Source organism: Mchenga conophoros, linkage group LG3 (genome assembly GCF_057382185.1).
Source record: "Mchenga conophoros isolate Kocher_MC1m ecotype Shallow Benthic linkage group LG3, M_conophoros_male_GT1.1, whole genome shotgun sequence".
NCBI lineage: Eukaryota > Metazoa > Chordata > Actinopteri > Cichliformes > Cichlidae > Mchenga > Mchenga conophoros.
The window spans coordinates 53,349,107-53,364,715 of NC_140528.1; the positions used below are offsets into that span (position 1 = coordinate 53,349,107).

Consider the following 15,609-nt stretch of genomic DNA (forward strand, 5'->3'; position numbering starts at 1 on the left):
GCAGACTTGAGAGCAATGACTGACTGACCCCCACGTAAAGTGCGTTACAGTAGTCCAGGCGCGAAGAAATAAAAGCATGGATCACTGTTTCAAGGTGCTGCCTTGAAAGAAAAGATTTTACTCTTGTCAGTCGCCTTAAATGATAAAAACTGGACTTCACCACTGCTCTGATTTGGTTGTCCAATTTAAAATCACCATCCAACTTAAAACCACGATCAGTAACAACAGGTTTAAGATAAACTTCCAGGGGTCCCAAATCTACAGAGAAGGACTCGCAGGGACCACTGGGTCCAAACACCAACAACTCTGTTTTCTTTTCATTAAAATTTAAAAAGTTTAGAGCCAACCAAGCTTTAATGTCATCTAGGCATGTTGTGAGAGGTTTTATGGAGATGCCACCCTTCTGCTTCAGGGGCAAATAAATTTGGATGCCATTATCATCTACAAAATCTTTCAGTTGACTAAAAACAATTTTCTCTAAAACCTTGGAAAGTAAAGGGAGCTTGGAAGTAGGCCTATAGTTCGCTAAAACTGTGTGATCAAGGCCAGGTTTCTTAAGCAGTGGCTGCACTAGTGCATGTTTGAAACTTGCAGGAACCACACCAGAAGACAGACTGCTGTACCTTCTCTCTGTATTTAGACTCATTGTTGTTGGTGATGAGACCCACCACTGTTGTGTCATCTGAAAACTTGATCATGTGATTTGAGCTGTACTGTGCAGTACAGTCATGTGTTAGCAAGGTGAACAGCAGTGGACTAAGCACACAGCCCTGTGGTGATCCTGTACTCAGTCTGTGTTATTTCCTATGGAGACAGACTGGGACCTGTCAGTTAGGAAGTCCAAGATCCAGTTGCAGAGAGTGATGTTTATTCCCAGTAGATCCAACTTCTTTACCAGCCTCTGGGGAATGACAGTGTTGAATGCTGAGCTGAAGTCATTAAACAGCTATCTGACATAAGTGTCCTTTTTGTTGAGATGGGAGAGAGAAAGGTGAACAGCAGACGAGATGGCATGATTTCTGGAGCGGTTTGGGCAGTAGGCAAACTGTAGCAGCTCCAGATTTGGTGGAAGGTGAGTTTTCATGTGCCTCAATACCAGCCTCTCAAAGCACTTTGCGATGATGGGTGTAAGTGTCACCAGCCGGTAGTCATTGAGGCAGGAAACAGTGGCACTTCTTTGGTACTCGGGTGATTTTTGTAGTTTTGATGCATAGATCAGTGGTGTATTTAAGATTGTCCAATCTGGGGGAGGGGTGAAGCCTTGTATGCTGAATGTTTGAGTAAACAAGGTCTAACATGCTGTCCCCTCTTGTTGCAAAGTCAATGTTCTAATGAAATTTGGGCAGAACTGATTTTTATCAGGTATCTCTCCCTCCTTTTTTGTGACATTGGCAGGACTTTTGTTTTGTTGTAATTATAAAAGACCAAATTGGTTGTGAGAGTTGATCATTCAAGATCAGCTTAGCAGACAAAACACAGTTTAAGTGTCATGGTGAGCTGTGCTGGAGGCTAGAGTAGGGCCCAAATACAGGACTCTGAGACAATATTAACTTAAAGAGGCAGCTTTTTTTGATATAGTAATTACATAAAGCAAAGTACAAGACAAAACACTAAAAGAAGCAAACAAAAGATAAACTTGAACTCAGATCTTGGCAACTGAAGCACTCATAACCAGATATAACTGAGAGAACATGAAAGACACTCTATGGCACAGCTACTATGGAGAACATGACAAAGAACAGAGGGCACCCATGAAGGGTAACGAGGAGATGGGTAACAGGTGTGAACACAGCTGGGACTAATCAGTCATGGCCAGACACAGAGGAAGGAAAACCGGTTACACTTTTTGTTTTCTTTTATTTTTCAATACCAAACTGTCATAATACACATAGGTACATATAGAAATGATCTTTTTCTTTTTTATAGCATATAAAAAAAAAAAAACATAAATGGGATGAGTACCTGAATACCCCCACTCCCTCCCAATAATGTAAAAATGAATATGTTACAGAGGAAATGAATTAACCCTGTCAGAGTATTTTTGCTTTTAAAGGTTTTATTATTCATATAATAATCAGCTAAGAGTGTTTATATTTCTGTTCTGTACTCAACCAGCTGCATATTTTAATTGCTGGCTCCCTACTTTATAACGGAAACTGCTTGCCTTCACATTATCAGTCTTTGCCTTCACATTGTCACTGTTTGCCTTCACACTAGCAGGAAACCGCCACCCACGAGTAAGAAACAACCTTGTAGAGAACACGAAGTTTTTTGATAAACCACACCTGTTTTCTTGACAAGATAAGGATGATATTTCCTTTTTTGTATGCTTCATGATGTGTATAAATAAAGCCAGACTGCACCAAGGAGGTGTGTGAGTCTCTCCCTGAGTCTCTCACCCGTGCACGTTTAAAACTGCTCTAAGTGTCTGAGTGATATTTCATTGCATCTGAGTACTTTGATAATAGAATATCTTTAACATTTAATTGGTCCTTCTGAGCCGGAGTGGACATTGATATTTTTTCAATGCTCCAATAGGAGACCTTCGTCAAGTCCTGACGTCGTGAGAAGCCCACGCTGTCGACTCCTCTCCAGGCAGAGGATAAAGTCCAGAGACGTGACGTTCGGGTTCTGGCCAGCGTTCTTATAAGAGGTCCACGACTTCAGGGGTTGATGAAGGAAACCAAAGCAACCACACAATAACTCAGGTGAATATTTAGCACTCACTCACATCTTGCGCAAAACGACTGAGGCAACCTGTGGTCTGTACATTAAATAGTTTCCCGTCAATGTATGACAGATTAATTAAGTAACATTCTCGTCTGAAAAAGGACTGGTAGAGGTTACAGCTCGCCTGAAAAAGGGCTCGGAGCAAGTTTAATGTCAAAATACGACAGGATAGTAACATTCTCGTCTGAAAAAGGACTCGTAGAGGTTACGAAGCAGCTCGCCTGAAAGAGGGCTTGGAGCAATGTAGAAAGACACAGTGTTGCCCAGAATAAAAAACTCATTACGCGTATAATCTGTTGTTTTACTGTTTTGTTGGTGGAATAAGTTGATTTTACAGCACATTAAGGAGGCTGAACTACTCCACCGAATTGTTTACCGTTGGTTGCTCGAGTTCTGGTGGAACGGGAAAAGGTTGTGTTTCATCACATAAAATTGACACCGCTTTCAAGGCTAGCTTGAAAGTAGAAGGCCGTGTCAATAGCCTCTCCCATTCCTCGTGCCAGAGAAAGCACCACGGGTGTGTATGTGTGTGTGTAAACGCAAATATATTTATAAATAAATAAATAATAATAACAAGAGGAAAAAATAATAATGGGTAATAAATCAACAAAACTCACTGCTGACGAGCAGTGGCTAGAGAAAAATGTCCAGGCGCCGGACAAACTGCAGTGACTGATAAAACCCTTATTAAGTGAAAACTAGAGATCAAAGTAGTTTAAAAAGGTTGGAAACAGACCTCAACGAATAGATATAAATATAAGAAGTACAAAAATAAAATAAATAAAGACAAAATTACATTAGAACTTATTTTTAATGTATTGAAACTAATAATAGGAAGGATAACAACCTGTAAACTTATATTAACAATGAAACATAGTTGGCAAGACGTTCATGCCCAGAATGTATAAAATAAATAAAAGGAAATAATTCACACGAAAACCTTTTAAATAAAATAGAGAGATGCATAAGGTACATTAAGGCTGTGTCATTGGTCAGCCAAGGAAAGTGTGTGAAAAGGTAAATGTCTCCAGCTTGGGAAAAGGTGAAGCTGCAGATCACCCGAAGCCCTTGATGGACACAAAATAAAATATAAAATATATAATAATAAATTGCTTGGTTAGACATGCAACAGAAAGAATGAAAGTGACCGAAGGTTGGATCTGAGATGAGGCAAACAGAAGACCAGTCTAAAAAGTAGGCACAAACCTGTTCAGAGAAGAAGCAAATTTGTACAGATTGGATGAATTCTAAGTTATCTGTTTGCTGAGTAAGATGATCCCAACTATTAAATTGGCTCAGTAGTAGTATAGTAATATACACTTTTATATACACTGATAAAATGTTGTAATATACTGTTGTTATTATATGGAAAGAAAAAGATGATAATAATAAGAAGTAACCTAGTCAGTATGATGTGAGATGGACAATTGTTATGAAGTAGTCTGCATCAAGCTTAAGGTTTGCTCAAACTCAGTATAATGACATAGGAGATGAAGAAAATAAAGGAAATATCTAAACTACTTAGGTGCATAGAGGCACTTGACATGCTTGAAAACCTGGATAAAATATTACTGAGATATAGAGCACATCTATAGTAACAACTAATAAGCCAAACCCTGTAGACAACAGCTAAAGTTACAGGATTGTGAAGCTGAATTAAATATGTGGACACCGCTAAGTTGATGAGCATGTTACACATTTTCTTTTATTTTTTATTTATTTGTTTTTAGAGCAGAAGCTGCATAAAAGCCAACACATGCAGCTGTCTGTGAGCTCAGTTTTCCCTCACATGTCTGCTCTGTTTCAGTAGCAGCATTTTTCTTTTTGGGTCCTGACTCATGTATGTTTTCGGTTTTGTTTGATTATTTTATTTTGTTGATTTGGAAACAAATTCGTGACAATACTTGTTTAAAATATGTAAGATGTGTGAGATGTGTGAATTCTTTGAAAAACTAGAAATTATCTAAAAATGCCTCAAGTGAGAATGTAATGTTCCATCTATAGAGAAGAAAAAAAAATCTTGCTGGAAGTGATCACCTTGCCAAAACAATTGGCACTGTGCACATGTGGAGCACATCAAAAAGACAATTATATTGTCACAAAAGGAAATAATTTTGCAGAACAAGCAGCAAAACAGGCTGCAAACAATCGGCAGAGCTACTAGAAACCAACTACTGCCTACAAATACCACTTGATGTACTAAAAACCGAACAACAAGCTGCAACAATCACTGAACAAAACAAGTGGCTGAAATGTGGAGTAAACTGAAAGATGACTTAATGGTCTGTGATGGAAAACCTATATTAACAGAGTCATTACACAGGACAGCGGTTGTAGTGACACATGAGGTAAACACCTGTGTCAACAGGAGGGAGATATAGTATAGATAAACAATGCAATACACACTATAAATTTTGAAACTTTAGCGAATAATTTGTAAGAACATGCCTATTCTGTCAAAAAAAAACCAACACAACTCACAAGGAAACTTAAGACCTAAGAGAGGCTAGTTTTCCATACAATCCACATGGATTTTATTGAACTTAACGAATGCCAAGCATCAAGATATGCTCTAGTAATTATAGATGTATTTTCAAAATGGCCAGAAATCTATCCAGTCAAAAGAGCAGATGCAATATCAGTGGCAAAGTGTTTATGCAATCACTTCATCCCCACATATGGCATTCCCAGTCTGATAAGGTCAGACAATGGAACACATTTTGTTAATGACATCATCAGCAAAGTCTCTGAAGCTCTAGGATTTAGCATCAAACATCACTGTGCATATCACCCACAAAGCGCAGGATTAGTGGAAAGAACTAACGGCACAATAAAACAGAGATTAAGAAAATGCATGGAAGAAACAGGAAGACCATGGCCTGAATGTCTAGGCCTAGTAAAGATGTGGATGAGAATAACACAAGGTTCTCAGAAACTTACACCTTTTGAAATCATCCACGGGAGAGCGTTTCCATTGCCAATTACCAGTGAACCTATTAATAAATCAATAAGGGAAACTACCCTAGCAGAATGGATGACTAAACTGTTTGAAAATAAAGAGATTGTGTTAAACAACCAACTGCCGAGTGATTTCTCTCCAGTGTCTTGCAGGTTACAACCAGGTGATTGGATCCTGATCAAAGTACTCCAGAGAAAGAATTGGAGTTCACCAAGGTGGGAGGGCCCATACCAAGTCCTACTTACCACACCCACCGCCTGCAAAATAGCAGAAAGACCATCTTGGATCCACCACAGCCACTGTAAAAAAGTGAGTGACAATCCAGACGCTTAGACGCCGGCTCCCCTGGCTTCTAGGTGATCTATTGGTGAAGGGAAGGGCTGATTGGGTATATCCCGCCCTTTTTTACTTCTCGCCAATAGTCTACTCACCAGAAGTCTAGGTGTGCCTGGTCATCATGAAGACACTTGTCCTCCTAGTGGCCAGCATTGCGCTCCTAGTGAGCCTACTAACACTCACCCAGATGAGAGGAAATAAACAACACCACCTGCAAAAAAGATGGACACATGATAATTCGCATCTACGTGACCTGAACCAAGACCATAACCACCCATGGATGAACAACGCGTGGTATAGATATGTGTATGATAGAACACGCACCGACAACAGCACGGAATGCTATGTATGTTCACATATGCCAACAACAGCCGTACACGCAACAATATATGGAAAGGCACCTGAACTTGACGAAGCGATGTGTGTGTTCAACAAAGCAACAACTGGCAATTGCACACGCAGAGATTTGATGGCAACAGGACTGACCCTAAAAGGTCAAAGCACAAAGAAAGAAGACCTAATTCCATGGTGTAGTGACACAGACGTCAAACGTGTCACGAAACCACTTTCACAACGACGTATCCTAATTGAACAGACAACCCCTTGTGCCTACAATCTGACGAACTGGAACTACACCTGCAACGAAAAACATTGGGTAAACGTCAAAAGCCAACAACACAAAAAACAAATCATTCGCCATAGTTTTGCCAATGTGTTTCAACTTCTCCGATGGAAACAGGAAACTTGGACGAAACCGCAACTGCACACAGACACTTGACCTGACCCAATCCAAAGGAATACACACCTTCAAAGATTGAACTTTCTGGGTCCAGGGAGCCGCTTGGGCCTGCGGGCCTAAAACCTACTTCATGCTCCCACCGAACTCCACCGGTCTGTGTGCACCAGTACTAATTTCAGACCACACCTTCAAGATCACAGCAGAGACACACACGTCAAGAGCAAAACGTGAAGTTGCTGAAGTCACTGAAGTAATGCCACATGACTCAATCTATGGATCAGATGTGCCCAAGAACTTCAAACTATGGACTGATGGTCAGAAAGTCCTCCACTCCTTGTTCCCTTGGGTAGGAGTTGGGAAAAACATGCTGAGGATCGAGACACTTGACTATCGATTTGGACTGTTCCTAAATGCTTCAATGAAAATCAACAAAGCGCAAAATGAAGAACTCGACGCAATACGCATTGTAGTGATGCAACACAGAGTCGCACTAGACATGATTCTAGCTGAAAAAGGAGGTTTGTGTGTATTGTTTGACACTACATGTTGTACATACATCCCAGACAACATACACTCACAAAACATGACCGACGCTTTGAACACCTTGAGAAAGATTGAAGATGCTGAACAACAAGACTATGTCACAAGCACTGATGATTGGTTGACATGGTTACTAGGTGGTTCATGGAAGTCCCTTCTGATTAAAGGACTTGTTGGAATAGCATTTTTGCTTTTACTGTTATGTGTTTTCACAACATGTGTAGTACCCTGTCTGAAGAAAATGGTATCAAACATGGTGACAACTTCTATCAATGCTTATGTGATGATGTCTCAAATGGAAGAAATTTTGAAAGATGATCCATACAGTAATGTTTAGTTTAATTGAACACAGGACTGTTTTATGACGTTCAAACCGAAAATGTTTAGACAAGAGGTTATGAACTGACAAAAATAACAGTACTGTCATGTAAGAAATCTAAACAACAGGAGGGAATGTCAGAGTATTTTTGCTTTTAAAGGTTTTATTATTCATATAATAATCAGCTAAGAGTGTTTATATTTCTGTTCTGTACTCAACCAGCTGCATATTTTAATTGCTGGCTCCCTACTTTATAACGGAAACTGCTTGCCTTCACATTATCAGTCTTTGCCTTCACATTGTCACTGTTTGCCTTCACACTAGCAGGAAACCGCCACCCACGAGTAAGAAACAACCTTGTAGAGAACACGAAGTTTTTTGATAAACCACACCTGTTTTCTTGACAAGATAAGGATGATATTTCCTTTTTTGTATGCTTCATGATGTGTATAAATAAAGCCAGACTGCACCAAGGAGGTGTGTGAGTCTCTCCCTGAGTCTCTCACCCGTGCACGTTTAAAACTGCTCTAAGTGTCTGAGTGATATTTCATTGCATCTGAGTACTTTGATAATAGAATATCTTTAACAAACCCATACAAAATATACAAAAAAAAGCAAGAACAAGAAATCAACAATAAGATAGTAGTGCGTATCCTTATAGTTTAATATTAACATTAATAAATATTGATATAAATCTTAACAAATATTAAGAGTAGTAACAATATTAATATTAATATTACTGAATCCCTGCTCAGCGGTTGAAACAAATTAATAATGCTGGAATATCTTTAAATAAAGCATTCTTATAAGGTAGAACAGCCACTGCCGGGAATAGCAGAACAATTTGTACACTGTCATATGGTGGACTACAGAGAGAGTTCTACTTTTCTAAGTATTTAAGTAATGGTTTCCAGTGAGTAAAAAAAAAAAAAAAATCTATTGGATGAGCCTCTGATGGAGAATTTTATCTTCTCCAATTTTAAGAGTCCTAAGATATCCTGTAGCCACACTTTAATTAATGGTGGCTGAGATGATTTCCACAACAACAAAATTATTTTTTTAGCGATGAGAGAAGCAAAGGCCATAAGGTTATTTTGAATAGTTGTAGTATGAAGGTTATTTGGTGGTTTTCCAAATATAGCGATATGTGGAGTCGGAATCAATTTTATACCCAATGTATCTGAAATTATTTTGAAGAATTGATGCCAAAATTCAGACAACCTAGGGCACGCCCAGGACATATGAGTAAGATTGCAAGGTATCTGTGAGCATCTGTTACATTTATCATCAAATTTATCTGGGTAAAATGTTGACAGTTTTTCTTTACTGTGTAAAGAAGTGTAATCTGTGGAAAATTTTAAATTGTATTAATGAAAGTCTGGCGCAACTACAAGACAAATTAATGGCCCCTACCGCTCCATCCCACAACAACTCAGAAAAACTCATATGGAGTTCTGACTCCCATTTCATCTTGGTACTGTTTAAAAGAGATTCACTAAAATCGGATTTAATGAAATTAAAGCGAGTAACTAGTTCGTTAAAACTTGCAAAAACCTCATTTACGTATAGATCATCAGTACCTTTATGTTCTAAAACAGAGAATCTTAAGTCAATCTTTGCTGGAACAAATAAGTGATTGTGGCAGATCGGGGTTGCAAGAGGGAGGGTGAGCCAACCAAAGTGTCAAATTTTTAATGTTTCAGTAACAACTGGGTTGGAAGACCGGTTTAATAGGGATGATTGTGAGGTATCACATGCTAAAGCAAGTAATGACGAGGAACAGGAGGCTGCTTCACTCTGGCACCAATTAGTATAGGGAGACATACACCACAATAATGTATTATACATGTTAGATGCCCAATAACACAGCTTTATTGCTGGAGGGAAATGGCGAAACAAACTGATAAGAAACTACACTGGGAAGCAATACACTAGCACACAGAGAAACACACGGCCATGAATGAGGGAGAATGTGACACTGAACAGAGGGAGACACAGACATAAATACACAGAGATTTAATGAGGGAGGTGGGAGCACATGGGGAACACAGCTGACACAGATAATCATAACGAGACAGGGCAGGAGCAACACAACATGACACATACTGACGGGAGACTGTCAAAGTAAAACAGGAAGTACACAGAGGCGCAGACAGGAGGAGAGAGGGAGCACAGGGAGAGCACAGACATAACGGGCTGGGGAAAACGTGGAATAAAACACGAGGGGAAACGAGGGCTCACAGATACAAAGAGGGGCACACAGGGGGTAAAAGTCACAAAGGGAAGTCAAATAAGGAACAAAATTCAAAAATACATGAAACTAAGAATGCTGGGCCAACATGGCCCAGGATCATGACACCTCCAGCTGATCTATCCCCATAAAGAAGCGAGCGAGCCCTTGGACGTTTACCGGCCCAAATAAATGATGAAATAGTGTCATTTATAGTTCTGAAATAATTAGACAGACAAATGGGCAAACTTTGAAATACATATAGATATCTAGGTAATGCATTCATTTTAACATGCATTAACGTCTAAGGTGCACCATCAACACTAAACACAAACATGAAAGCAATGTTATGTGATTTGATTATTTTCATTTTATGTGCACATCAAAATGTGTGTAAATGTGTTGCTAGGCAACCAGGAGTGCCACAGTTGTTTTACATTGATTTCTACATGGTGAAAATATCTCCTGTGGTAATTCTAGATTGAAACGGTCATAGTTTATTTTTCCCACACATCCCCAAATTCTCTATATGGTGATAGGAGAAGCTGTGTTACTGTTGTGGATTTTTATGACGTATATATCATACACTGGACATATATTCACATGTACACTATGCAATCATATATATACACAGATTCTCTCTCTCTCTCTCTCTCTCTCTATATATATATATATATATATATATATATATATATATATATATATATATAGATAACACCCAGCACGCCCCTGCGGGCGGTTTATCCTTCAAGCTCGGGTCCTCTACCAGAGGCCTGGGAGCTTGAGGGTCCTGCGCAGTATCTTTGCTGTTCCCAGGACTGCGCTCTTCTGGACAGAGATCTCCGATGTTGTTCCCGGGATCTGCTGGAGCCACTCGCCTAGCTTGGGAGTCACCGCACCTAGTGCTCCGATTACCACGGGGACCACCGTTACCTTCACCCTCCACATCCTCTCGAGCTCTTCTCTGAGCCCTTGGTATTTCTCCAGCTTCTCGTGTTCCTTCTTCCTGATATTGCTGTCATTCGGAACCGCTACATCGATCACTACGGCCGTCTTCTTCTGTTTGTCTACCACCACTATGTCCGGTTGGTTAGCCACCACCATTTTGTCCGTCTGTAGTCAACTGAAAGATTTTGTAGATGATAATGGCATCCAAATTTATTTGCCCCTGAAGCAGAAGGGTGGCATCTCCATAAAACCTCTCACAACATGCCTAGATGACATTAAAGCTTGGTTGGCTCTAAACTTTTTAAATTTTAATGAAAAGAAAACAGAGTTGTTGGTGTTTGGACCCAGTGGTCCCTGCGAGTCCTCCTCTGTAGATTTGGGACCCCTGGAAGTTTATCTTAAACCTGTTGTTACTGATCTTGGTTTTAAGTTGGATGGTGATTTTAAATTGGACAACCAAATCAGAGCAGTGGTGAAGTCCAGTTTTTATCATTTAAGGCGACTGACAAGAGTAAAATCTTTTCTTTCAAGGCAGAACCTTGAAACAGTGATCCATGCTTTTATTTCTTCGCGCCTGGACTACTGTAACGCACTTTACGTGGGGGTCAGTCAGTCATTGCTCTCAAGTCTGCAGCTGGTTCAAAACGCTGCTTCATGACTCCTAACAGGAACTTTTAAAATAGAGCATATAACCCCTGTCCCAGCCTCACTGCACTGGCTCCCTGTGTCTTTTAGAGTTAATTTTAAAATTCTTATGTTCACAGTCTTGCCCCGCCTTACCTCTCTGAGCTTCTTCATCTCCACACACCCTGTCGGTCTCCCAGGTCAGCTGCCCCTGGAGGTACTGAGATCCAGGAGGAAGCTCAGAGGGGAGCGGGCCTTCTTTATCGTGGCTCCAAAATTATGGAATAATTTGCCCTTGCACGTTAGAGAGGCCCCTTCACTGTCCAATTTTAAATTGCGTCTGAAAACCCACTTTTATTCTTTGGCCTTTAACCTCAGTGAGACTTAATTTTCCCTTGAAATTAAATTATCGTACTTTCCGGACTACAAAGCGCACCTGAATATTAGCCGCACAAGCTAAAATCAGGGGAAAATCCTGTTTTGTACCTACATCAGCCGCACCTGACTAAAAGCCGCAGGTGCTTTAATGTTTACTTACCATATGTAAGAGAATATGCACAAAGGGGATTGTCAGGAAAGAGATGGCTGTTTGGGAACACATCCCTTGTATTAATATTTTGAAAAACAAGTTACCGGTACATATTTGCACAACTTTTTATGTACAAGTACCGGTAATTACAAGAACGAGTAACAAATGTAGTAGTACATAACAATAACCTACAGCACACCAGAAAAAACGATTTGGCCTACCTTTTAGGCTCAGGTGCAGTAACATGGCTTTAACAAGAAGAAAAGTCAGTCATTCACCACCATCTTTCTCTTCTTCCTGCGCACTAAAACCACCAAAGTCCTCTTCTCCAGTGTCGGCTTTCAAAACCAAAAAAATTCTCGTTGTCAGTGTTGGAGTCGAACACCCTCTGAAGGGCCGTGGCGGTGTCCTCATCTCCATCAAGCAGCAGTCCAGCCCTTTGAAATCCGTTGGTGATCGTGGATGTTTTCACACTTCTCCACTCTGTCAGATGTACAGTCCTTTTCGTTTCATAAATTTGTGACACCAGAATGGCCCACCTCTGAAATTTTTTATCTTCATTTCGTTGGCTTGTAGTCGGATCTGCACACCTGAAACACCTCACCCGTTTGCTCTTTACAATCATACCTTCATAGTACAAGACATCACAACACTTCTTGTTTTACTATGAAACACTATCAGAAAAGAAATAAACCTTTAAAAGTTATCACCCACATTTAAAAACATTATATTAAAAAAACAACAAATATGACTGAAAGTATTACATTTATAGTTGCAAGGTATTATCTCTGTATGAAATATTGAGTTCTATTTTTATTTTTTGAAAGCCTACACTGGCTGTTTTAGTGGAAGTACACGTATAGGTTAATGATACCTAGCCAATATAATCCACTCAAAATGCTCTACAACCTAACCTGACTAAATCTAGGCCAAGTGAGCTGATATTAGGTGATTTCAAAGACACATTTTACTCCAAGCTGAACCCATACAGCTGTTATTTTAGCATGTATTGATTTCATTACTGATTTCATAACCAATTTGATTTGTGTACATTTGAACTAATGGAGCTCTGTAGAGTTAAGGATGCTGGGAATTCCTTTTTTTTTTTCAAAATATAGCCTTGAGGTTTACTTCTTGACCTCACCGATTCTTTGGATATCCCAGCTGGAGGAGAGGCCGGGGCTGCCCTGTATCCCCCTCCTCAGTAGTTTTCCTCTAATTCTATTGTTTATCTGGCTGAGGCAGCTTTTACTCATTTTACGACAGGCAAACCCCCACTGTCAATACATTCTTCGATCCATACAGAGTTACACACCAAAGTTTATAGCTAAGCCAACTAATCTGCCACGTCAGAGGTCAGGGTTCAGCAACTTAATGTAATTCGTGAGAGCTTTAAGGTCGCATGAAATGCTTTGAGAACACAATGGGATGAATAGCCGCATTGAGACCAGGAGGCCCAGGTTCGAATCCTGCTCAAACCCACTACTGTCCTTAAAACAGGGGTTAACTAAGCGTAGATGTAAGTGACTTTGCAAAATGTCCCAAATTTAGCAGCAGTGGTGCTGAACATGTTGCTAACAGCTCCACATTTTCCTCCCTCTGTACCTGGGTAGTTCCTGCAGCACCAAAGAAGTCCACCTGTCCCTCTCCTCACGTTGTTATGATTTCCTATTGTGTTTGACAAGGTTTGTGATCTTGCCACATGTGTCATGTACCACGTGTTGTCTGTTTCCATGAGTGTAGAAACTGCTTTAATTATCAAGCGAGTGAACCATGATGAGTGTCTACAGTTGTAGTTATGAAGCTAATAATTGGTGACATCCAATTTATTCTAAATTAGTAAGATGAGCAATGAGGTTGAACAAGGCACAAGCCTTAACCACTCAGGAGAGACAGAGCTTTTTGCTTTAGTTTTATTTTGACTTTATATTAAGACCGTCTATTCTTGTCTTGTGAATAAAACAAACACACTGCTTAAGCACTCATGATAGTATATTTTGAAGGTGGATTTCAGTCCCTGACTATGTAAGACGACATGAATGAACGTACATTTCAAAATAAATCACAATGCATAACATGTAACTGGCTACATCTCATTGTTTTTGTTTGACTTTTAGAGAATCAGAGGAGCGCCTGAGGAGTAGGTTTCAGTGTCGTGGTGGTACGCTGAGTAAGCCGTAGTAGTGCTGGAGGAATATGTTCGCCCGCTGTAATTTCTCATCTTTCTCGCCAGCTCGTCTGATGGTGTCTGCTCCGACACTTTCACCTCTGGAAAATCACTGCTCATGAAGGTGTTTGTCATGGTCTCGTTGCCACTGTCGGGGAGGGTCCCATCCCTCCTGCTGTTATGATGCTGCCCGGTCGACAGGTAGCCCTTGTTCCTTTTGCCCTTCCGCGTACTGATGCGGATGACCCCGTGCACCAGCTTGCACTCGGCCTCTTGATCCTCCAGGTTGTAGTCCTGAGCGATGCTGTAGATGAGCTCGCTGATCTCGCGGGAGAAGGAGGAATCAGAGGTGCACTTGGCCAGCTGGTCAATCTGATGCAGGGCGTAAAGCTCCAGCAGCTTCTTGGTGATCAGAGAGTCAATGTCTTTGTCGCTCTGCTCATCCAAGTCGTAGTCTTCGTAGGATATAAGGCTGGTGCTGCTGACCGGCCGCTGGTTATCCCCTTTACCAGATGCGCGACCCCGTTTGGGGTCAGCAACTGGGTACTTTACCTTCTGACCTGCTATGTGCACATCTGGGTAACGGAAACTGTCATTCAGGGGCAACCTGGGGGTCTTGGGCTGCTTATTATTGGGCTCCAAAGACATGCCAGGGGTTTTCACAGCTATGCCGTTAGGAGGTCGAGGGTCACCGACCGTTTTGGGGGTATGGTCTGTGGAGCTCTCGTTAACCCAGGGCTCCCAGGTGCCATAAAATCCACAGGTGAGAACAGAACAGATAAGAGCCTTACAGCTACTCCAGCCCATGGAGGCACAGGACTGCCTGCTGCTCGGCACGCTGTCTGCCGACCCCGGAATAAATCCTATTGTCTCTGAACCCCTTCCTGTGCCGTTTCGAGGGTGGCTTCTTCCTCGACCATACCTGCCCTCTGAATAGCGGGAGTGGTCACGTATTTGCTCCCCATGAGGATCCTTGTAGGAGTCTTGGCTGGTTGTGCTGTCCCTGGATATAGTCCGGTTAGTTCGATGGTTGTCCGCCCTAGAGCAAGAGTTGGGGTACTTGTGGCGTGGAGCCCCTGTGCTGTGGCCAGGCATGGCTCAAAAAGCCTGCACTGAAAATAATGTTTTGTTCAATTTACTCAATTTTTTTTATGACAAGTTGTTGCACAAAATAAATTTGTTTGAATCCAGAAATATTTTTTAAGTACACTGAATTTAATTTAAGCGAGTAAAACCAACATATATTTTTAAGCTACTTTAACTTAACTGTTGTGGATACGACTTAGTCAAATATTATTAGTAAGTCCAACTAAGGTCGTGTTAAGTGTACCAGAATAATTTGTTTCCTTTACACTTATGTCCCAAACTTATATTCAAATCAATCAAATTGTTAATTTCTCTCTATTTCAATTAAGTTAAGTTTACTTAAAAAAATATTGCTTACCCTGATTTGTAGTTTTTAAAAACGTCAATAATGAAAACTACAAA

At 40.6% G+C, this 15,609-nt stretch overlaps 1 protein-coding gene and 1 long non-coding RNA gene across 2 annotated transcripts; one reads left to right on the plus strand and one right to left on the minus strand.

The window, feature by feature from the left end:
• The first annotated feature begins 2,034 nt into the window (after positions 1-2,034).
• On the plus strand, positions 2,035-6,539 carry LOC146579489 (uncharacterized). The gene is made up of 2 exons (XR_014891597.1): positions 2,035-2,708; positions 5,832-6,539. It is a non-coding gene; the product is annotated as an uncharacterized LOC146579489 (long non-coding RNA).
• A 7,528-nt stretch (positions 6,540-14,067) lies between these two features.
• On the minus strand, positions 14,068-15,223 carry LOC146579490 (keratinocyte differentiation factor 1-like). Its single transcript, XM_085269311.1, has one exon. It carries the CDS (start codon positions 15,214-15,216, stop codon positions 14,068-14,070), a length of 1,149 nt encoding a protein of 382 aa, XP_085125437.1. The 5' UTR covers positions 15,217-15,223.
• Positions 15,224-15,609: the final 386 nt, after the last annotated feature.

Excerpts from the sequence above, each read along its gene's own strand:
- LOC146579490 (XM_085269311.1), bottom strand. The coding sequence starts at position 15,216 with ATGCCTGGCCACAGCACAGGGGCTCCACGCCACAAGTACCCCAACTCT.